This window comes from Halichoerus grypus, chromosome 5 (genome assembly GCF_964656455.1).
Source record: "Halichoerus grypus chromosome 5, mHalGry1.hap1.1, whole genome shotgun sequence".
NCBI lineage: Eukaryota > Metazoa > Chordata > Mammalia > Carnivora > Phocidae > Halichoerus > Halichoerus grypus.
In genome coordinates, this window is record NC_135716.1 from 90,380,743 (window position 1) to 90,406,928 (window position 26,186).

General features: G+C 35.2%; 1 protein-coding gene across 3 annotated transcripts in view; it reads right to left on the reverse strand.

Annotated features, from left to right (window-relative positions):
• Nucleotides 1-26,186, reverse strand: part of MAN1A2 (mannosidase alpha class 1A member 2) — a 251,056-nt gene that overhangs the window by 56,093 nt on the left and 168,777 nt on the right. For all 3 annotated transcript variants that reach the window (XM_036071039.2, XM_036071037.2, XM_036071038.2), the window contains exons 8-10: nt 25,927-26,020; nt 4,661-4,776; nt 2,051-2,270 (exon numbers count right to left, since the gene is read on the reverse strand). In XM_036071039.2, coding sequence (XP_035926932.1) covers nt 2,051-2,270; nt 4,661-4,776; nt 25,927-26,020 — 430 coding nt within the window. The remainder of the gene's footprint in view (nt 1-2,050; nt 2,271-4,660; nt 4,777-25,926; nt 26,021-26,186) is intronic.

Consider the following 26,186-nt stretch of genomic DNA (forward strand, 5'->3'; position numbering starts at 1 on the left):
GTGACCATCAGAACCAGCATGACTGCAACAACCATAGGCTGGATTGCTTAAAATTTCACTTATACTCATAACAACATACTGAGGAAGACAGGATAGGTATTATTGTTCCAATTTTTTGCAGATGGAGCACCTGAGAATTAGGCAAGTTAAATGAGGAGTTGCCTAAGGTTCAGAGATAATAAATAGTGGAACGTGGGATTTTTGAATCCTAGGCACATTTCCTTTCCACAGTATCACAGTACTTCATATCAGCATCTGCAAGGTCTCTATGAAATGTGACAGTCAGGGAATCCTCTCATAACTCTGGTATTCTATGAATTTCTCAAAGGTAGGGGATAGCTCTTATTCACACTTTCATCTGTAAGCATCCAGCATAAAGCTTGACACATCATAGGTGTTCATGTTTAATGGAGTGAATAATTAATGATAACAACAGTATATCATATTTTTAATATGTCTGCTGTATGAAATCCTACTGTTTTACGTCTATTATTTCATTTGTGGCCAAAATCTGCGTAACAAGTCTTATTATCATGGGTCCTAGTACACACACTGAATATCCATTCTGGTCCTCAATGTTTTACTAATTTTCGTTGTATTTTAAATATATATTTGATACTCTATATAGTCAACATAATATAATTTAGCTTCTATTTATAATTAGATCACCAACTTTATATGTACTATATACTAACACTAAACCACTCTAACATCTGCTTCAATGTCCTTTTGACTTAGTTGTATTTTGTCAAGAAATGGAATCCCTAACTTAGTTACTGAGGGAACTGAAAGGTCAATTTCACCATAAGTTCAATTCCTTATTATATAAAAATAACCTGACAGACTTATGAACTAAGATGAACTAGGATAAATTTTAAGCCACTCACATCTGTGTCATGGTACCTGATGGCAAAATAATCCTAAAATGTTAATTCAGTTATTTCATAAAAGCAACAATTCAACTTCTGAAATCACAAACAGAAATTCCTAGTTTTTAGTCTTTCTGGGAACTCTTTTTCCATTATTTCAGGTAGAAACACTTTTTTTTTTTTTTTTTTAAGATTTTATTTATTTATTTGACAGAGAGAGAGACAGCAAGAGAGGGAACACAAGCAGGGGGGAGTGGAAGAGGGAGAAGCAGGCTTCCCGTCGAGCAGGGAGCCCAATGTGGGGCTCGATCCCAGGACCCTGGGATCATGACCTGAGCTGAAGGCAGACGCTTAACGACTGAGCCACCCAGGCGCCCCTAGAAACACTTTTTTAAAACCAGAAAAAAATCTTGGAAGGTCTACTTCAGTATTTCTCAATCCTTTTTCAGGCTTTTTTAAAAAACCTGATTGCCTTCTCTCTCCAGGAAATTTTAATAAATATACACTGTTTATCTATGACTGCTTATCTATTCTTTATATATTTAAAAAAAAGAAAAAAAGATTTTTTTTTTTTTTTTCACTCCCAAGAACAATCTTTTTCACCATTGAGAACCAGCTCATTTTCCAGGTAAGGACACTGAAGCCCAGAAATATTACGTATTTGCCTAAAAAAACTCTTTTTAGTCTTAGGCACAATCATCAACCCAAAAATTATTGGTGAACTGACCAAAAGACTACTATACATTCAATATAACTATTATATTTTGGTCATTCTTATTTTCACAAGAAGATATGCAAGGCAAGTAACCTCAATCAGCCAATTTTGTGTTCTTTTAAAAAGTAACTGGTTTTACAGAAGCCATTGAAATGAATGGCTAAAATGGATTCTTACTATATTAAATAATGGCATCCCATACATCCACAAATGCCCCGCCTCTTGTCATTAAAAAAATTTCTTCAAAATCTTTATTAATAAAATCAGTAGAATTCAGAATAATTTAAAAAAATGATGCAGGAACACTCCAGGATTAAAATTCAAGTTCTTAAGAAAATGATTTACTGTATTAGAGTAACCTATTTTAAAGTGAAAAATACCTATATATTTTCCTTCTAATTCCTGGATATATTTTTAACTTAGAGGTTATGTTAGATTAAGTAGTTAGTGTTACTAATACTCTTACCAGTTCTGTCATATGACTCATGACATGTACGTGCAATTTCTGCCCCTAGCTCTAAATAATGACCAGCTTTATCCATTCTGGAACCATCTGCTCCCAGTGCAAACATTCCCCCAGCAAAACAGGCCAAATGCCCCATCTTCTTTTCCAAGTGCCCGTTTTTCCATTCTCCAATAAAGGTGAGACCTCCTCGGGACTTCTTAATAAGATGTTTCTCTATAGCCTGTAAGAAAGAGTAGATATTCAAAATTTTAGAAGCAAAGTGTTAGTGTTCAAACTTACTACATCTTTCTAGCGGTCATAAAACCTTGGTAATAAGATGGTCTAGAAATCAGTAACTTTCCCAAACTGGAAGAGTTAATTTATCGTAAGTTTTGGAGATCAAACAAGTCGCATAGAATCTTGAATGAATACCCCATCACTACTGTGACAAAGACAAGGTGGGAGAGGGAAGACTGACCTAAAGTAAAGACATACCTGTATTACAGGTTTTTTTCTTCTAGAGCTAAATGGAATTCATGAGAATCAGTCAATTGAGATCATGATGACAAGTTATAACCCAAAAGGCTCTACCAATTTATTTCTATTTCACAAACTGAAACTGAAGAGGAAGAGTATCTAGGTTAATCAGAAAAATATGATTTTGGTAATTAGTTAAAATGGTTTCTCCTCTTCCATGTAACTATACCTCTTGTCAAAGTACTTTAAAAAAGCACCATTAGGTGAGACATCGTGTATGTTATAAAGCTTACAAAACTAGTTAGAAGGGGTGCCTGGGTGGCTCAGTCATTAAGTGTCTGCCTTCAGCTCAGGTCATGGTCCCAGGGTCCTGGGATCGAGCCCCACATTGGGCTCTCTGCTCGGCGGGAAGCCTGCTTCTCCCTCTCCCACTCCCCCTGCTTGTGTTCCCTCTCTCACTGTCTCTGTCAAATAAATAAATAAAATCTTTACCAAAAAAAGAGAAAAAAGAAAAGATTAGTTTTTCGAATGCAAGGACAATGTTTTTCATCTTTGTGGGCCTCATGGCATCTGGCATGTTTTCCACATATAAGGCACGCAACAGATGCCTACTCAAGAAACATTTATTGAATGCCTACAATGGACTAAGCACTATATGCCAAATATCAGTTTAACACTTGTGCATTCTGTAAATGACTGTAGGAATTAGTTCCCCCAAAAGTAAGGCTATAAAAAGGATAATTGCTTTAATTTAAAAATATAATAACTATAACTCTGAATACTGATCATCAACTACAGTCAGAATGGTGTTGCTATATACAAAATCATACAAAATCAACAAAGCCTATTGTGTTTCTTTGAAAATCCCAAACAACTTTGATGAAGAAAAATGGAGAGAAAACAAAACTTAATATCAAGAACAGGAGAGGAGGGTGGGAGGATGGGCAAAATGGGCGAAGGGGAGTTGGGTACAGGCTTCTAGTCATGGAACGAGTAAGTCACAGGGATAAACGCAATATAGTCAATGGTACTGTAACAGCGTTATATTGTGACAGATGCTGGCTACACCTGTAGGGAGCAGAGTAGTAAAGACTTGTCGAATCACTATGTTGTACAGTGCAACATCATGTATCAGTTATACTTCAAGAAAAATAATAAAATTTAAAGTATATATATCTAATTTTAAAAACTGATTTTTTAAAAAGACTTTATTTATTTTAGAGAGAGAGGTGGAGGGGAGGGGCAGAGGGAGAGGCAGAGAGAATCTTAAGCAAGCTCCACACCCAGTGCTGAGCCCAACAGGGGGCTCGATCTCACACCCCTGAGATCATGACCTGAGCCAAAATCAAGAGTCAAACGCTTAAATGACTGAGCCACCCAGGCGCCAATACAACTTTAAAAACCGATTAAAATCACTAAAGGGCTATGGGTTTGTACTGGATCAGAAAGCAAATAACTTAGTAAGTGGGTAACACACCTTTCTATTTCACAGTTTTTGCTTGGAAATATCACATGTAAGTGCTTCCAAGATTGAAACCTGTTCCAATTTTAAACTGTCACAACACTGTGGTAAGAGGTTATATAAATATGAAATGATACAGTAAAGTGGTTAAAAGCACAGCACCTGGAGCCAGACTGTTCAGTTCCAGGCTCCATCACTTACTAGCTATTACGAGCTTGAGCAAGTTACTTAACCTCTTTGTGCCATAAGGTTCTCAAATGTAAAATGGTGGTGAAGATGAGATGATTTCATATGTGTAAAAAGGGTTACAACAGCACCTGGTGTGTGGAAAATACTAGATAAGTGTTTTGCCCGTATTATTTATCCATAAGGCTCTCCATGTGTAGGTTCAATGTCAGCTGAAAGAAGAAATGTTTATGAAAATGTCTGTGAAGTCAGAAGTTTTTCTAGGCTGTGTAGATAATAACTAAAAGTAATTAAAATAAATTTTCATACATAAATATATATTTATTCTTCAACAATTTCTTTAAAATGCCATAATAAAGGAAAACAATACAAGACTTTTAGATTAAAATACCAAAATTCTACAGTGAGGGCATAGAACCAAATGCATATAGGTGTTCACTGGTCACTATGAAACACACTGTATATTCATAGAATGTTAAACAGATAAATGTTCTGACAAGAATTACCTCAATAGCATCATCATACATTTTTCTCGCCTCATGGTCTGTTTTATCTGACATCAACCATGCTTTTAGTAGGTATTCATAAAAACTGTCTCCCAGCCCGCCAACTGATGTATGGTCTGTAATGAAAGAAAAAGGAAAGGATGGAGGTGGAGGAAAGAGAAGACAGAAGACAATGAAATAATCTTTTTCAAGTATAATGACTATTACTGGTCAACAATTTAAAAATATTGACAGCCTTGCTTGCAGCATACTTCAAATTTAGTCCAGTAAAAATATGCCCTCATTACTTCTCTCTACATGTGTACCCAACTTTCCAGAAACCCCTTTCTGCTGGATGGGGTATTTCACATACGTAGGAGTCTTTTTCTTCGGTCACATAGTTTGTACAGTGTCACATAACCAAACTTTTCCAGAAGTGAAAACAATTCATATATTAATGACTTTAACTATACTAGCTGTAAGATTAAACATGAGATACACTTGAATCTGATGTTAACTAAAAAGAGCCCATTTTTCTCTAAGATGGTTAGTGGTGATTTCTGTGCCATAGACAGTAAAGTAAAATAAATCTAAAAGGCCTTTGTAGTAACACTTTGCATAATATAATAAGCTATTGAAGGAATACACTTGGTTGCTATTTATACAGCTTTTTCTTCATATGTTTGCCCTATGTGTATTCTTATTTTACCCCATCTATACTTCTAATCCTATCCAAGGCAACAGCATAACTCCCAAGGCAACCCTAGTCTTCTATCCCTTTCCGTAAGCCCCACTCTACATTTTTAAACTTTGCTTAAAAACTCACATCCTCCCGGCACAAAAAAGAAAAACAGCACACTTTTATGACCTGTCAATCATTCATAGAGCACTAGCACTGGTTTCCTACTTTAGTGAGGGAAGGATGGACCGCTGGGTGGTTTATGGAACAACTGGCTATCTGGGGGGAAATGCATATTAGTATTTGCATCTTTAGCTCACAAAAATAAATTTGTGGTGGATTAGTGATTTAAAAGTAAAACACAAAACTGTAAGTATTCCAGAAGAAAATATAAGAAGATGTCTGCTCTTCCTAAGCAGATGATCTTCTTAGGCAAAACACAGAATGAAGGAGTCACAAAGGAAAAGACTTATAGCATCATATGGTACAATCCACCGTAAATGAATTTGTAAGACCAGAAACTGAATAGGATATTTACAACATTTATAATAGAAATAAAGATTAATACCCTATACAAAGAACTCTGATAACTAAATAAGGAAAACTGCTTTAGAGCACACACAAGTTAATTTAAAAAAAGAAACACAAATTGATAATTAACATAAGAAAGGAAGATCAACTCTATTAGTGACCAGAGAAAAGCAAATTGAAACAATGAGGTTCCATTTTTGTCTATTTAATTGGCAAACATTTTTAAAAACTGATAGCATCCAATGTACATAAAGTTATGGTTCATAGGTGGTGGGAATGGAGGGCAATTTTGTAGTAGCTATCAAAATTTAACTAGGTTTTCTACTTCTGGAATTATCCTGTAACAAATACACAAGTATAGATGTAGAAGAAAAAAGGTCATCAGTGCACTGTATCCATTAATAAAAACGTAAGATAACCTCAAAGGTCTAGGGATGTAGCTACATAAATTACAGTATAAAGAGACTATAAGAGAACACACAATCATTAAAGAGGATCAGGTGAATCTGTAACCTGATACTGGAAGATATCTATTATATGCTGTTAAATAGGGGGAGGGTAAGTTTCAGAATAATATAGTTTGATACTACAAAAAATTTGTATGCTTAAAGAATATTATTGTATACATAGAAAAGGTTTAAAAAGACAACTGTGCACAGTGACTACCTCTATGGGAGTAGCCTATGTAACTTGTGTGATTAAATCATCTTCTGTTATAGAAAGTAATAAATGGGGGAAAGTGCCACCATTCACTTTAAACAACATGTCTGCTACTACTTTAGTAATTCGCTTGTACCTTCAATAGCCTGCATCTCAAATGCTCTTATTTATCACTTTTTTTCCTTTAGTCATAAGTATACATTTCAGTGAATTCTTACATATATATACACCCACAAGGTAAAAATATAGAGCATTTCCAGCATTCCAAGGTCTCCCTCATGTGGCCCTCACAATCAATACCCAACTTCCAAAGATAACCATTTTTTTTACCTCTACACTAAATGATTTGTCAAGCTCACATAAAATAGCCATTCGTATAAAATGGCAATATATTTTCAAGAATGATTTGGTAGCTTAGTGATCTCCTTTGTTTTCCATCTAAATATCTAGAAGGATATTGCCTTATGTAGGCTTCTCTGAGTCTCTAACATTTAAAGTGCTTGGGTATTAGAGAAGACAGAGGAAAAAAAGACAGAGTTTTCTCTCAGACTGCACAAGAAGATCACAGTTAAATTTCTAACAGCTTTCAATACTCGTCATACTTATATTTAAGAATTTTATAATGATGGTAACATATGATGATAGGTTTAAAGGATAAGTTACACTTAGATGCTAAATTCCAACAGATTTAAATATTTTATAGTTACTGGAAATCATAAAAGATAACACATATTTGTAAAATATTAAAACAATATGGAACTGAGTAGACAGAGAAAGTCCCTCATATTTAGGGACAGAGATTACATATAGGACAGAGAAATGTTGAGGGATGCCTTTTGGGTACATTATTTGCTAATGAACCAGAAGACAGGAATTCACTCAAATTTATCCAATTCCTATTGTTTATGAACTCTGAATCTTTGTGGAATTAATCAGTTACCCTTTTGTAGTGTTCTTTTACTATATTCTAGGTTGCACCTTTCTCAGTTCTACTCACACACTCTCAGCTACAGTGCATTACGCAAATTTGTTTAAGCAAATTTGTTTAAATAATCCTGTCCATTACAATCTCCCATTTACCTCCAAATCTCTTTACCATCTTGAGTTAATTGCTTTCCACATTTTTCTGTACTTGCATTTCACTGTGATCTCAAGGAGAATGGTTGGCCTCAGTGGTGAAGTTATAGTTCAATCTTCCACCATGAAGCAGAAGTCCTAATAAAACTTTCTCAATTTGAGTTCTTTCTGGATAACTCTACAATTTGTTAATGCTATATATGTATGACTTCTCATTCCCCTGTCTCCTAATCTGCTCTCATTGTTGTCCTATCATGAATAAAAATCAAAGCAGGTGGGAACTTAGGGCATCTTGGTTTACTCCAATATTTCTGGATGGTGCAGGACTTGTAAGTTTGTAACCACTATGTAATTCAGGATGATTTTAGGTGGTACATAGAATAACTTTTTAAACATTGTCAGAGTCATGGGGTGCTTGGGCGGCTCAGTTGGTTAAGTGTCCAACTCTTGCTTTCGACTCAGGCCATGATCTCAGGATTGTGAGACGGAGCCCTACATCGGGCTCTGCACTGGGTGTGGAGCCTGCTTAAGATGGTCTCTCTCCCACTCCCTCTGCCCCTCCCCCCCCAAAAAAGTCGTTGTCATAGTTACATAATGACTATTGTCAAGATGATCTTTTAACTTCATGCAAGATCCTGCCCCCTCCCTGGAGCACATACCAACAACAAAGGATGAAATAATTATTTAACAGGTATTTCACACTTGAAAACAAAATAAAAATTGTAGTAAATAAGAAATACAAAGAAACTCATAATGTTAAAAGCAGGAGTTTCTATTTCTTGAAAATAAAGACATCTAGAAGCTTACTTCCTCCAACATCATGGGATTCAAAGCACTCACTCATGGTGGGACTCTGGGTATGAAATAAGTTTCTAATATCCTTGGGAGAGCTGACATTCCAGTATAAAAAACACCAAGTTCTGAACTGATAAGCCAGTGGAGGCATTAATAATACTGCCAGGAATGGAGTAGTAAATAGTGAGAGTGGAAAGAAAAACACACATCATGGAGCTCTCTCAAACTGAGCTTGCAAATGAAAACTCCAATGCACATAAGGAAAACTCGTCATAAAAGAATTCAACTATGCAAATAGGAGAATGTACTATACCATGAAAAAGTAAATAATGCAGCTACCTTCTGAAAACAAGTTTAATATTTTAAAAGTGTACTAAGAGAAAAAAACGTATAAAGCCAAAACTGATCAATTTGCACTGAAAAATGGGCATAGATTTTAATACAACTATTTGAAAATTGACAGATCAGAAAAAAAACATTAGACAATGAATCTGATAACAGTCTTGTTTAATATGCTGAGAAGTTTGAGTTGCCTTAAAGGAAAGCAGACTCTGCTAAACTACGAGCAATTTGACAAGAGACACTCATTAGCTTGTTTCTTTATATACCCTACAATGCTTTGCACAATTCTTACTTCTAGTTAAGAGTGCTCAATAAGCATTTATTAAATGAATGGCTATTTTCCCATTTTCAAGTATGAATAGCATTTCACAATTATAATAACTTGTCTTTTAAGGTATTTTTTCTTTTTTGGGGGGGAGCCTGGGTGGCACAGTCAGTTAAGTGTCCAACTCTTGGTTTGGGTTCAGGTCATGATCTCAGGAGTCACGAGATTAAGCCACACGTCAGGCTCTGCGCTCAGCAGGGAGTCTGCTTGAGATTCTCTCTCCCTCTCCCCCTCTGCCCCTCACACTCACACACATATTCGCTCTCTAAATAAATAAATAAATAAATCTTTTTTTTTTTTTTTTTTAGGGGTATTTTTTCTTTTTTAAAATGAATTGGATCACTTTTTTTTAAAAAAATGATTCCACTTTCACAATCTCTCTCTCTTTTTCAGTTTAGGGAAACAAGTAATTATGGGATAAATAGTAATACCTAACATCTAATATTTACAAGTTCAACAAAAAAATGTTTATAGAATGAATGCATTAACTACCTTATTCATTCTTACAAGTTTTAATAAAATTTACATGTATATATTTTTAAACTTTCCCAATTCCCCCAATACAAGGATGTCTATAATTGTAGTATATTCAATTGCTTACATGAAATATCCACTGAAATATAATTTTAAAAACCTTACAAAACTGCATTCATCTGAATTATCAGAAATATACACAAAGTCTTGATATTAAGGTTTTCCTTAATATTTTTCTTATAGCTCAGCTCCAGATACAATATTTCAACTATTCAGGGAACTGTAGTAAGAAAGCATTTTTTTTTATTATTATTATGTTCAGTTAGCCGGCATATAATACATTTTAAGTTTTTGTTGTAGTGTTCAACAATTCATTAGTTGCATATAACACCCAGTGCTCATCACCACACATGCCCTCCTTAATACCCATCACCCGGTTACCCCATCGTCCCGCCCCCTCCCTTCTGTAACCCTCAGTTTGTTTCCCAGAGTCCAGAGTCTCTCATGTGCATCTACATGGATGGAACTGGAGGATATTATGCTAAGTGAAATAAGTCAAACAGAGAGAGACAATTACCATATGGTTTCACTCATATGTGGAACATAAAGAACAGAGCAGAGGACCACCGGGGGAGGGAGGGAAAACTGAATGGGAAGAAATCAGAGAGGGAGACAAACCAAGAATGTATTTTCTAAAAATAACCAAATACCTAATTCCATTCCTCTTTTCTCTTAAAAGAATTTGAATTTACTCCTGCTTCTTTCTCCTCACCTACTTGCTCCTTATTCCCCTACATTCTGGCTTTGGCCTACAGCAGACAGCCAAACCAAAATGGCAATCTATAAGCGAACAGTCATTTCTCAGTCCCAATACATCAAATAAATTGTACGTGCAAGAGAAGATGATTAGACCATACAAAGAGCATGTGGAGGGTGAGGCAGTAAGGGTGATACTGAACTGCGGGAGAGAACTGAAGGCCCAAATTAACCAAAGGGAAGAAGAAATGAAGGAACAGATTTTGGAGTTACTAAGAAGGTAAAAACAACAGGATAGGAATCTGGCCAAATTGTCAAGTTTCTGGCACAGACCAGACTATGTAAAGTATGGAGGAAATAAGGAATCACAATGAGGAATAAATTTTAAAGAAGAGATAATAAGCTCAATTTTGTACCTACTGAGTTTAAGATACCTACAAATAGGGGACGCCTGGGTGGCTCAGTCTTTAAGCGGCTGCCTTCGGCTCAGGTCATGATCCCAGGGTCCTGGGATCAAGCCACACGTCGAGCTCCCTGCTTCTCTCTCTCCTACTCCCCCTGCTTGTGTTCCCTCTCCTGCTGTCTCTCTCTCTGTCAAATAAATAAATAAAAATCTTTAAAAAAAAAAAGAAAAAAAAAGGATACCTACAAATAACCAGGAAACAAATATCCTGTACGTGGGGAGGGGAGATAGAAGTTTAAAGCCCAAGCAAAATCAGTAATGAAATACTGATTTACATCAGGGGTGGGAGTGGAGGGGCAACTTTTCCTGTAAAGGGCCAGATAACATGCAGTCTTTGTTGCATGCCCCTCTGTTTTGCTGTTGTTGATGATGATTGTTTAAGCCCTTCGAAAATGTAAAAAAAAAAAAAATTTTTTATCTAGTAGGCCATATAAACACAGGCCAGAGGCTAGCCTAGTTTGCCAGTTGCTGATTCATATTTCACAGATATATAGGACACAGTTCGTCCTGTAAAAAGAGATGAGGTCTGTGAGGCAAGAAAGGAAAGGATAAGAAGAATTCCTAGGAATATGCACATTTAAGAAGCTAGGTGAAGAAGAATATGAAACAAATTCCCATCCCTTTAAAGTAGATTGGCCTTGTACTTGCTTTGTCTAACTGAAAGTGGTAAAAAGTAACATCATGCCAGTTTCAAGTCTAACCCTCAAGAGGCCTTAATGTGCTCCACTTCTTTTTATGGGACCTTGTTACTGCCATGGAAATAAGCACGGTATATAGCCTGATAAATGGTGAGAGACCATAGGGAGTAGGGCTGAATCTCCCCAAGTGGGGCCGTGCTAGATTAGCCAGCCTCCAGACAACCTGCCAGCTCACTGGGACACATTAGTAAGTCCAGACAAGACCAGCAGAACCTCTCAGCCAACCTGTAGACTTTGAAGAAATAATACATTCTTTTAAGTCACTAAATTTTAGAGTGGTTTGTTATACAGAAATAGCTAACTAATACATTGTCCTTTTTGGACTAGTCTATAGGACAGTCACTGGGCCACATAAAAAATTACTTTTAGTGGAGTGGCAGAAAGCAGAGCCCAGAATGCAATGCATCAAAAGAAGTGAACAGAAGGCAAACAAGAAAAACCAACAAATATAAACATTTCTTCAAAAGGCTTTATCCTGACAGGAAGAAGAAAGGTGGAGTGTCTGCTAGAAGGGGCTATGGCAATGAAGAAGAGTAGAGGAAATAGAGAGAAGGGCTCACTGGCAATGAGAAAGGAACCAGGAGGTTTAACACATGGTGTAATCACAATGAGAATACCAAAAAAGAAAGAGTTCAGGAGATGAAAGAGGACAGAATACAGAACGCAGGTCAAAGGAAAAATACTGGTCAGGATCTTCTGAGACTGGAAAAATAGAAATGAAGCCCAGTGACCCAGTAAATGAGCTTACAGGTAAAGAGATCTGCATAAGGATCTTCACTTTCACTTTGACTTATGAAACAAGGTTGTCTAGGTAGAAGTGAGGTAAAGGGGTATGGTGACCAACTTTTAAAAACTATCAAAGAGGCATTCTGTGAATAATAATAATTTTTAAAAACTAGAAGCACAGAATGGGACATACAAGGAGCAATAGTGAGAAAAAGAAATTAATACTTTGAACCACAAGTTTATGATGAATTAGGCAATGGAGCAATAAAAGTATGCTAGAGTTCTCATCTTGCTCAGAGGGAAGATCCAGTAATGATTAATTCTAAATGTCATTAGAAAAATACAAATAATCAGGGCGTAAGTTAAAATTCAAGGGCAATTGTTAAGAAAAGATGAAAATATATATATTAATTTTGAAACGAGTAAAGAAAAAGAAAATGAAACAAAAGACATAAGGCAGTATGGGGAGGCTATTTTAAGAATGCATAATAGGGAGAAAAAAAACAAGTAAGATAAAAGAAACTGACTTAGAAAAAGACTTGTGTTTTGGACCAGAATGAAGTAACAGTTTACCCTATAACCTAAAATAGCCAAAAACACTGGACAATATGCATGAAATGATGGTTTTCATGACACTGAGCATCAAGCAGTAAAGGACAGTGATCTGTCAGATATGGAAAATAAACAAGGGGAGTCCTGTGACTGCCCCCAGATGACTGCCTCAAGAAAGTTTCCAGGCAGAGGCATAGGGAGGAGAAAAAAAGGCACAGTCCAGAAAGTCCAAGGCAGCTAGGGTTCAAAGACAGGGTACCAGAGAAAAGAGACCTGCACAGAAAGAGAAACCAGATATCTGTAAAGGGTTCCCTTGAGTATCCAGTAGAGTACTGAGCAGCACACACATGTGAGCAAACTACCTGAGACTGGGAAAAGAACCACATGAAAAGATGGGAGGGGACACTGCCTGGGGCTCACAAAGACCCTACTGGTAATCATGCCTCTTCCCATTAGCCAGACGAGAAAAATCCATACTTCATGGGCCATTAGAGTAGAGTATGCAGGAGATAATTAGCCCTAGACTGAGCAATGTACCAGATCCCCCTAACAAATCATAAAATCAAGACAGGAAAAGGTCTAACAGTTTCCAAGTTACTTAACTGTATCCCCGAAAAAAACTCAAGAAGATTTCTAGGAAAAGAAAAATATCCAGCACTCAAACAAGATAAAACTGACAATGTCTAACATCTAATCCAAGATTACCAGGCAAAGAGGCAGGAAAGAAACCACTCACAATGAGGAAAATAAGGAACGAGTCCAAACTGACCCAGAATTGACACAAATGGTAGAATGACCAGAGAAGAATATTACAAGTTACTATAACTGTGTTTATCTATGTGCAAATAGGTAAGCAGAGACAAGGAAGATATAAAAAGATCCAAACTGAACTTCCAAAGATGAAAACTACTGTGTTAGAGACAAACAAATACAGTGGAAGGGATTAAGAACAGATGAGACAATAAGTAAGAAAAGAATAGTGAACTTGAAGGCACTGCGATAGAAATTATTCAAGATGAAACACAGAGGGGGTAAAAAACAGAAATAAAAAAGTATCAGTGAACTAAGTGGCCTAATACATTTAGGATAACTGGAATGTCTGAAGGACAGGCATGACCGAAAAATTACCTGAAGAGATAAGAGCTAAAAATATCTCCAAATTTGATAATAATAATAACTAAAAACCCACATGAAAATGAAAACACAACATAGCAGAATTTGTGGGATACAGTACGTAAGCGGAAATTAACAACATGAAACCTTTTTAGAAAAAAAAGAAAGGTTTCATATCAATGACTTCAGCTTCCACCTTAGAAGCCAGAAAAAGAAAAGCAAATTAAACACAAAGTAGGTAGAGAAAGCATATATAATAAATGTTAGGGCAAAAATCAATGAAACAGAATCTACAGATATTAAAAGGACAATAAGGAACATTATGAACAACTTTATGCCAGTAAATTAGAAAAACTAGATGAAATGGACAAATTCTCTGAAAGACAGAAATTACCAAAACTCTCTCAAGAAGAAACAGATAATCTGAACAACCTTCTATCTGTCAAAGAAATTGAAATTATATTTAAAAACCTCACAAAAGAAAACTCCAGGCCCAGATGGTTATGTTGGCAAATTCTATCAAACATTTAAGGAAGAAACATTATCAATTCTGCACAAACTTTTATAAAAAAAAACTGAGGAGGAGGGAATACTTCACAACCAATTCTGAGGCCAGCAATAATATCAAAACCAGAGAAGACATAAAAAGAAAGCTACAGAGCAGTATTTCTCATTTAACAAATCAATTACAAGAAAATACTGAAAGGCTATTACATATCATGAATAAATATGACTTATTCTAGAAATGCAGAGCAGGTTTAACATTTAAAATCAATCAATGTAATTCACTATATTCAATAAACCAAAGAAGAAAATAGATGCACACACAAAAAATTTGATATCCATTCCTGATAAAAACTCTCAGCAAACCAGGAAAAACACACAAAGGGCAACTACAAGAAAACCTACAGCTAGCAGTGTACTTAGTAAAAGACTAAATGCTTTCTCCCTAAGATCAGAAACAAGACAAGGCTGTTCACTTTCATCACTTTTCTTCAACACTGCACCATAGGTTTTAGCAAGTGCAATGAGGCCAAAAAAGAAATGAATTAAATTTAAATAAATGGCATTCACACTGGAAATAAAGAAGTAAGCTATATTTATTTAGATACAATACGACTGTCTATGAAGAAAACTTGATGGAATCTACAAAAAAAGCTACTAGTACTAAAAAGTGAAGTCAGAAAGTTGCAGATACAAGCTTAATATACTAAATCAATTTTATTTCTATATATTAGCAACAAAATATAAGAAAGCGAAATTTAAAAAATCATTTTAGCAGCATCAACAATATGAAATATCTACAGATAAATCTGGTGAAACATGTGTAAGACCTGTACATAGCAAGCTACAAAATATTTTTGAGAGAAATTATAAAGAATACCTAAATAAATGAAGACATAGATATAACTTGTTCATGGACTGGAAGATATCAACTGTCAAACAGTGTTAAGATATCAAATTCCCCCAAATGATCTATGGACTTCCCAATCAAAATACCAGCAGGCTTTTCTATAGAAAATGACACAGTGATTCTAAAATTAATATGGAAATGCAAAGGACCTAGATAACCAAGACAGTTTTAAGAAAAAAATTAGAGGGCTAACACTACTTGATTTCAAGCTATAATAACCAGAACAGCATCGTACTGGCATAATAATAAATAGATCAATAGAACAGAATAGAATTCAAAAATTTATATCTATATGTACAACTGATTCCTGATAAAGGTGCAAAGACAATGCAGTGGAGAAAAGACAATCCTTTCAACAAATGGGTGCCAGAATAATTAGATACCCACGAAAGGAAGGAAGGAAGGAAGGAAGGGAGGGAGGGAGGGAGGGAGAGAGGGAAGGAGGGAGGGAGGGCTAGACGGAGGGAGGGAGGGAGGAATGAACTGTGATACCTATATAAAAATCACCTCAGAGCAGATCACAGACCTAAATATAAAACCTAAATCTCTAAAACTTTTAGAAGAAAACATAGGAGGAAATCTTTGTGACCCTGGGTTAGGCAAAGCTTTCTTGGATATGACATGAAAGAATAATTCATGAAAGAACAGACTGATAAAATGGACTTCATAGTTGGAATCTTTTGCTCTTTAAGATTGCTAAGAGAATGAAAAGACAAGTCAAAGACAGAGAGAAAACATCTATTTTGAAAATGGGCACCTGGGGAGAGGTTTGATCAGACAATTCACCAAAGAAGATAAATGGGTGGGAAGTGGCACATGAAAAGACATACAATATCACTGATCATTTTGGAAGTGACAATTAAAGCCATCAAGAATTACCACTACACACCTATATTGATACAATATAGCTAAAATGAAAGAACTGACCATATCAAGTACTGGTGCATATGTGGAGGAACACTGCTGATGGGAATGTAAAATGGTACATCCACTATGGAAAAGAGATCGGCAGTTTTTTTAAAAGTTAAGCATACGCACCTACTACATGATACAAACATCCCACTCCTAGGTATGCACTCAAGAAAAATGAGAACATATGTCAACATGAAAGCTTGTAGGTCAATGTCCATAGCACTTTATTTGTAATAATCCCAAAGTGGAAATAACCCAAATGATCATCAACAGGTGAATGGATAAACAAATTGTGGTATTCCACAAGGTAGAATTCTACTCAGAACTACTGATATACACAATATGGGCAAATCTCAAAATAATTATTCTCTGTGAAAGAAGCCAGACAAAAATAAAGAATGCATATAAAGGATTCCATTTATATAAAGTTCTAGAAAATGCAAATGTATCTATGATGAAAGAAAGCAGATCAGCAGTTGCTTGAGGAAGAAGTGAACAGGAGAATGAAAGAAGAATCATAGAAGGGGATGAGGAAACCTTTAGAGGTGATATATCGGATCATTATTCTGATGATTCCATAGGCATATACTTATTTAAAAACTTATCAAACTGTACACTTTAAACATGTACTATTTATTATACATCAATTATATCTTAATAAAGCTATTTTAAAAAAGCTGGTAAACAAACAAAAAGGATACCTGAAATTAGTCCAAACCTATGAGTAACATCAACAAATTTAACTCAGTTTTTAAAATACTAAGAGTCACACTAGGATTTAAAGATTAAAAAAAAAAAAACACTCTATAAATACTCCATAAATACTTTTTACTAAAGATATACCTAAACCAAAATTGCTCAGGAAATTGAAAATAAGGAAATGGTCAAAAGTGAATTGGGGATGGATAGGAGGTTTGTAAAGAAGACTTGGGGAGAGTAAGGAATAGAAGTAAATTGATCGAAGTTAAAGAATTGTCAGAGGTACTGATGATCCAGTTGGAACTGGTTTCGATTTCAGCCTGTACTACTGACGATTTTCATCAGCAATGCTCAGCTGAGTATATGAATGGGAAAGGTAGATGGCTGGATTGAAACAGTTTTGGGATTTGTAGGAGAGATGAAAGAGAAGGTAAGGTACTATAGTATTCCCATATTGGTTTGGATCCTAGGCAGGATAGCAAAAGAAGCAACAGGCAATCCTCCTGTCCAAATATTCAGGATCCTTGTTCCATTGTTTTGTTGCATCCAACCAGTAAAAACATTAGCCCAATTGTCAGTCTGCTCTACTATTATCCTCAAACTCACAATTTTCACCAAGAATGAGAACCTCAGCATTGCTTGTCAACTTTAGTATGACTTTTTGATTACTGCTCTTTCCCATTCCTTAAAGCAGGTATTTGAAATCTCTTCTTCAAAAATCCCCTACTGCTCTACCTTCTTCCTACTCTCAGCACATAACCATGCCTAATTCACAGAAAAAATACAAACCACTGACAGCGAAAAGAGGGAAACCCAAAAATGTATCTTTCAACTTTCTGCACCCCCATCTATCAATTCATCTGTTCCTTTTGCTTGTTAAAGAGGAAGATATATTACTTCTCTACATACTCCATCTCATTCTGGACCCTAACCACTTCTTCCTTCTCAGGAATCCTCCCCCTCTTGGCCAGTTTTAATCTTCAATTTCTACCCTCCAACTGAATCTATCTCTTTAAATATTTATTAACATCTTAAAACAATCGAATAATCTTTCTTGACAATACTATACTCTTTCAGTTTGATACCTATCAAGTGTTTACTGAAGTAAGTGAAGAAAGAGAATCACAGATGATGTCTAGATTTCTGGCTGGGCAAATGGGAGAACAATGGTGCTCTTCACTGAAACTGGTAATACTGGAGGAGGAAATGGTTTAAAGTAGGAGTTTGAATTTGGGGCATATCGAACTGGAGGTCCCAGATGGATATCTAAATGGATATGACAAACAGGCAATCAGACATGTGGAAATCCAGAGACTAGGGGTATACACTTGGGAATTACCAATATATGAAATGGATTTGAGCCATGAGAGTTTGCATGGAGTGATTAAAGACAGTACAAATGGTACTTTGGAGCATGACATTTATAGAAGAAACAGTCATTAAAATAACACGTAGGGAATTCTCTATTTTGCACTGGCCTCATACACATTTCTGGGTATGTTACAGATCTACGGAAAGGAAACAAGATAACGAAGACATAACAGAATTAAAAGAGGTGAAATAACAGGGTAAATAGCAGGGAAAGGCAAGTCTTTGTCATCATGGTTTAGAGGAAATGTTGTTTAGGTCTGTGAATTATTGCCAGGGCTTACAGATTTAGCTGTAAGTTACCTAGGTACTAGGAAAACAAGTTCTCTTTCCAGCTCTTCTAGACTGTTGCTCTAGTAGAAGATTATATGCTTAATAAGTAAGCAGCAGAGGCCTGAGATCCATGGTAACTATGGAATTTATCACCCAGTAGTCTGACTTTCTTAGTTAAACCACTGAATCATGCCTACCCCAGTGTCAAATCTGATGAACCATGACACTCCAAGGTCCTCTGGAGATGCAGAAATTAATAAAACATTATAAAGCACTACTAAACAGCAATGATTCATATGATCTATCTCAGCATGTTATAAAGTTAATGGCAGGTTACTAACAGAAGCTATTTCTTGAAGCGTTCTTATAGGAAATTCTGGAATAGAAGTTACTATTTGTATCATGTCATGGTTAATGAAACATTTTCAAATATGACCTACATGATCATCCTATTAAATAAGTCAATTAGAACACATGAAGAAACAAAGGCATGGAGAAGTTAAATAACTCATCTACATTATTATGTTAAATTATTAAGCAGGAAAGCCAGGGTTAGTCTTCTAACTCCAAATATTATACCCGTTCTTGTTTTTTCTACAATTTTTTAATTTAGTGATATAAAACATAATGAATCAGTAATGACCAATTTCCTATATTTTCTTCACTTCAGTCATTAAATAGCATAGGCTAAGCACTGTGCTTAGAAAACTAGTGAAAAAACAAAGGAAAAAAAGAGAGAAAATATTAATAATGTGCCTTTAAATCTAGGTTCTTTACTATATTCTTTTATATCTGTTGCCAAGTACTTTTCCTGAAGGTAATTACCAGTAATTATTCTCTGTGATTGCTACGTGCATGTCACAGATATTACCATTACTCTAATTACAATACAGTTAGCCAAAGCTGGATTGTTAAATTTCAGTTCAATTCACTGTTTGTTTTGCAGACTATTTAAAGATATGACAGATGTATAGTGCTCAAAGATAATAATGGATCTGATATACTTTTCAGAAGCTGATATAAAATATACAAAAACATTAAAAGGAACAAATTGGACAATTTAGTCAAGACTACAGCTGCTAAAAGGATACCAGGATGGCTTCCCTAGGATTTTAAAGCCCCTTGCCAAGATAACCAGTAAATAGCTCTTTCTGTAACATTCTCTAAATTAACAACTGTTAAGAGTGAATATATTCTGAAGAAGTAATTTAAATTTATTGTGAGAAGAAAAACAAGAAGGGACTATTTTATTGCAATTTTTTAATTGGGCTGAAATATATGTAACATGAAAGTTGCCATTTTAATCATTTTTTCAATGTTCCATTCAGTGGCATTAATTACATTCACAACCTTGTACAACTATGACTATTTCCAAAACTTTTTCATCATCCCAAATAGAAACTCTGTACCTACGGAGTAGTAACTCTCCATTCCCCTTTCACTTAAGTCTCAACCTCTAATCCATTGTCTGTATGAATTTGACTACGTTAGATTTGGTAAAGTGGAATCATACAGTATTTGTCCTTTTTTGTGACTGGCTTTTCTCATTTTTCATGATGCTTTCAGGGTTCATCTGTGTTGCAGCATGTGTCAGAAACTTCATTCCTAGGGCGCCTGGGTGGCTCAGTTGGTTAGGCGACTGCCTTCGGCTCAGGTCATGATCCTGGAGTCCCTGGATCGAGTCCCGCATCGGGCTCCCTGCTCGGTAGGGAGTCTGCTTCTCCCTCTGACCCTCCCCCCTCTCATGTGCTCGCTCTCTCTCATTCTCTCTCTCTCAAATAAATAAATAAATAAATAAAGACTGTTTAAAAAAAAAAAAAAAAAAAGAAACTTCATTCCTTTCACAACTAAATAATATTCCATCATATGGACAGACCACATTTTGTTCATCCATTCATCTGTCGGACACTTTGGTTATTTCTACCTTTTGGCTACTATGAATAACGTTGTGTGAACACTAGCATACAAGTATCTGCTTGAGTCCCTGTTTTCAAATCTTTGGGGTATATACTTAGGAGTTAAATTGCTGGATCGTATGGAATTCTATATTTAACTTTTTGAGGAACTATCAAATTTTTTTTCAAAGTGGCTGCATCATTTTACATTCCCAACAGCAACGTACAAGGGTTCTAGTTTCTCCACATCTTTGCAAAAACATATTTTCTGTCTTTTGATTACAGCCGTCCTACTAGGTGTGAAACGGAATCTCACTGGGCTTTTGATTTGCATTTCCCTAGTGCCTAATGATGATGAGCATCTTTTTCATATGTTTAATTTTCCATTTGCATATCTTCTTTGGAGAAATATCTATTCAAGTTCTTTGCCCATTTTTTAACCATCTTTTTGTTGTTGAGTTGTAGAAGTTCTTCGTATATTCTGGATATTAATCCCTTATCAGCCATGTGATCTGCAAATATTTTCTCTCATTCTGTGGCTTGTCTTCCTCTGTCTCTATCAAGTCCTGTGACACACAAGTTTTTAATTTTAATAAAATCCAATTTTATCTATTTTTTTCTTTTGTTGCCTCTGCTTCTAAAGAAACCATTGCCAAATCCAAGGTCATGAAGGTTTTTCCCTGTTTCCTCCTAAGGATATTATAATTTTTGTTCTTAAATTTAGTGTGTGATGCATTTTGAGCTAAGTTTTATATATGATATAAAGTAAGGGCCCAATTTCATTCTTTTCCATGTAGCTATCCAGTTTTCTATTATAATACCATTTATTTAATGAGAAAAAGTTATATTTTTAATAATTAAGATGCTGTCAATGCTTTACTGTTCACCATTTCAAAGACTAGCAAGTCTCAAACATTGACTTAATTTTTTTCAGTATTCTAAGATTTTGATGTGGAAGATGACATCCTCTTTATATTTAAAAATATTTGTGCACCATGAAGGAAACCATCAACAAAATGAAAAGGCAACCTACTGAATGGGAGAAAATATTTGCAAATGATATAGTTGATGAGGTGTTGATATCCAAAACACATAAAAGAACTGATACAACTCAGTAACAAAAAAAAAACCCAAATAACACAATTAAAAAATATACAGAGGACCTGAACAGACATTTTTCCAGAGAAGACCTAAAGATGGCCAACACATGAAAAAATGCTCAATATCACTAATCAGCAAGGAAATGCAAATCAAAACCATAATGAGATACCAGCTTACACCTGTCAGAATGGCTATTCTCAAAAAGACAAGAAATAACAAGTGTTAGCAAGGATGTGGAGAAATCAGAGCTGTTGCGCATTAGTGATGGAAAAGTAAATCGGTGCAACACTATAGAAAACAGTACAGAGATTTCTCAAAAAATTAAAAATAGAATTACGATATGACCCAGCAATCCCTCTTCTGGGTGTTTATCCAAAGAAAACAAAAACACTAATTCAAAAAGATGTATGTACCCCTATGTTCACTGTAGCATTATTTATAATCACCAAGATATGGAAGCATCCTAAGTGTCTACTGACAGATGAATAAAGAAGATGTGGTGCATATAATACAATGGACTATTACTCAGCCATAAAAACGAATAAAATTTTGCCATTTGCGACCACATAGATGGACCCAGAGGGTATTATGCTAAGTGAAATAAGTCAGACAGAGAAAGACAAATACTGTATAATTTCACTCCTATGTGGAATCTAAAAATCAAAACAAACAGAACAAGAAGTGACTCATAGATACACAGAACAAACGTGGCTGCCAGAAGGCAGGGAGTTGGGGGAATGGGAGAAATAGGTGAAAGGGATTAAGAGGTACAAACTGCCAGTTATATAATAAATAAGTCATGGGGATATGATGCACAGCATAGGGAATACAGTCAGTAATATTGTAATAACTTTGTATAGTGACAGATGGTAACCAGACCTATCAAGGTGATATATAAAAATATAGAATCACTATGTTGTATACCTGAAACTAATATAATATTGTATGTCAATTACAAATCAATTTTAAAAAAGGAATAATAGTGGGGAAAAAAAACCCAGTAGAAATAACTCCAAAGTCATCAACTGATGAATGGATAAACAACAGTGGTAGATCCATAAAATGGAATATTATTCAGGCATTAAAAAAATCCAAATATTGATACATGCTATAATATGGAAGAATCTTTAAAACATTTTGCCAATCACAAAAGACCACATAATATGTAATTATATGAAAAGTCCAAAACAGGCAAATCTATAGAGACACAGAGTAGATTAGTGGTTGTTTAAGGCTGCAAGGGGTGGGAGAACCAGCAAATAGGTAGGTGATAGCTAAATGGCACAGGATTTCTTTGGGGGGTTAATCTTCTAAAATTGATGTTGGTGATGGTTACAAAACACTGTGGATAGATTAAAAACCATTCAATTGTATATACTTTGCGTGAATTATATGGTATATGGGTTAAATATCAATAAAACTGCTTTAAAAATGTTTTTAATCTTACTTCAAAAGTGATAGATGTTCATTATCAAATTTAGACTAATAAAGGAAAACAAAAGAAAATAAAAACAAACATTAAGGAAAAAACAGAAATAACATATATCTATGTTAAGTATTCTGTAACATAATTTTTAATGGCTGCATAGTATATTACATCTGAAGGTACTATAATTTATTTAACCAAATCTCTTTCATAGGATGTTTAAAATTGCAGTGTCCAGGCATTAGGCACAAGTAGTTATTAATTAAAGTAAATAAAACTTAACATTCAGTTCTACAGCCGTACCAACATTTCCAATGCTCAACACCATATGTGGTTACTGACGCCTGTGCAGACAGCACAGATACAGAACATTTTCCTCATCACAGAAGTTCTATCGGAAAAGACTGCTTTAGAATGTTTCCAAATGATTCCTATTATAAATAACTTCAAAGATATAGTAAATAAACTTTTTATACATAGCTGTGCAAATTTCTTTGGAATAAATATGTAGAAATGAGTCACGGGTTCAAATGGCATACAAATTTTCACACTTTTTGAAGCTCCAGGTACAGGGATGTGTCCAATTCCCTTATTAATTTAATAGATAATGAACAGTGTCTTCTGTTTAAAAGCTGCATCGAGACCTGAAACTAAGAGTTGACAGTTGACCCTTGAACTACATGTGTTTGAACTGCATGGTCCACTTACATGCAGATTTTTTCAACAAGGTATAATACTATAAATTTATTTTCTATTCCTTATGATTTTCTTAATATATTCTCTAGCTACTTTTTTTGTATAAGAATATAACACAAAATATGTGTTAATCAACTGTTTATGTCTATCAGTAAGGCTTCCAGTAAGAGTAGGCACTTAGTAATTAAGTTTTTGGGTGAGGAGTTAAAAGTTACACGCGGATTTTCTACTGTGCAGGTGGTCAGTGCCCCTAACCCCCACGTTGTTCAAAGGTCATTGTATTATATTGTTGTATTGTACGTATTATATTGTTGTATTATATGTCAACTACACTTCAATAAAATAAGTCAAATAAAAGCTGCATTGATTTGATTAGCGTGGTGGTGAAGTGGGACAAGAGAGGGACAAAGATCTCCGGTGACCAGTCTGTGGAGATGCTACAAATAGGATACCAAAGATGGTAGTGTTCGCACATCCTACTATAGTAGCGTAGCACCAGTGTGTACATAAAGAAGGTGGTACCGCATTACGCTGTCTCTATGTACTATTTATCTTCAGTAATACCACTTTCATGGTTAAAAATGAGCATCTGTTTACTTCCATTTTTTTCATGAACCAACTTTTCTCTGTGTATTTTTCTACTGAGATGATCATCTTTTTTCTTATGATCTTATAAGAGTTCTTGATAGAGGATATGAAAATTCTGTTTTCCAAATACATTCAAATGTATTTCATTAGCTAGTTATTTGCCTTTGTCATGAAATATAAGAGGTTAATGTTTATATATAGCAAAAACGGATAATCTTTTTCTTTACGGAGAAGGCTCTCCTGATTATTAAAAAAAAAACCCACTTTTTAGTATTTTCATACTGTTACTTTTTACAGTTAAATTTAAGTTTTACCTTATAGAATATACACTGGCATATGACATAAAGAAAGACCAAACATAATTTTTTCCTGTTAGAATATTCCCAAATCTTAATAAAACTCTAGGGGGTGAAATGTACAATAAAATTCACCCAAATTACTAAGCAGACATCCAAACCAGTCATCCTTATCTGGAATAAGAAAAGTATATTTTTGTATTTTAGAAATGCTGCCCTCGGGCTTTTTTCCAAAAGTCTAGGCATGGCCCTTGTATTTTCCTCAAAATAAAGAGAAAAGCTACATGTAAAGAATTTCAAAAAAGTACATTAGAGGAGCCAAAGATTGAGATCTATTCCCAGATCCATGAAAGACATAACTATATTGACCAAACTGCTTTCCTTTCACAAAATAAAGGACAATTTCCTTGAAAGGAGCACCCCCAAATTCCATGACAAATGTTTTCCTACTCTTGGTAGCAAACACCAGCATAATTTCTCACTGACAGATTAAGAGGCTGTTATTTTTACTTCTTTTTTCTTTCATTATGATTTTATTAGTCTCAAAAACAATCCAAACATGTTATACCTGGGGGAAAGTTACACTTTCTAGTATTCCTTCCAGTTCTCCTATCTCTTAAGAAAGAATACTATTCATAAAGCCATATTTTATTTCAATTCTTTACATTCCACATTTCCAAATAAATATTTATTATTATGTTTTAAAAATCTATTCCTTCAAAGATCAATTCTAAAGCTCTAGTAAGATCACCCTCACCCCAAACAAAATATTTTCTCGTCATTGAGGAAGTAACTTCTGTCAGTCTCACATGACAACTGGTACATACCTCTACCATAACATTTATCACATTTTATTCCAACTACATTTAAGTGTGTCTGTTTACTCTGCTGGCTTGGGAGCTCCCCAAAATCCGACCAAGTTCTATATGGTCTTTCCCCATCTCCAGTTTCATCCAAGAACTTAGCACAGAGCCTGATAAATAAAAGACCCTGGTATCTATTGTTAAAACGACGGGACAAAGCTTGCCCAAGAGCAACTGCCCTCCTTTCTAATCATTTAAGACACTCATTTGTTCTTCATATTCCTTTAATAAATACCTATCCCAAGCAATGCTCTATTTACATGAAGATATGGTTTACAAATAGGGGCAACCCTTTGCAAAGACCGCACTATATTTTAACAAAGTACTTTCACATACATGAAATAAAATACTGCTTGTGACACAGGTTATTTGGGTTGCATTTACAAGTAGGAAAACCAAAGCTACCGAAAGATGAGAAATTTGTCAAAGGTAACAGCACTAACAGATCACAAGGTTCAATGCTGAGGGATTCTAACCCTACATGTAGTGTACTTTTCACCACATCAAGCAAGTTTTCAGACAAATAATCTTTTAACATAGCATCAGCTGTACTAGAAATACTTACACTGACCCCAGCGACCTGTTCTTGGGTTCAAATAATTTGGATAAAGACCATTTGGACGATCCATCTTCTGAAGGAGTTTCCGAATGTGCATTACCTTAACACAAATAAAGAATGCAATTAATAAAATAAATGTCATCAAGGCTTTATATTAATCTAGGCTTTGTGGGTTTTCCTCACTCAGAACCTACACCATCTCCCCCCTGCCTTTTTCTGCGTGTGTGGTGGTCAGGAAAGGCTTCTACTTTATAACTGATTCATTA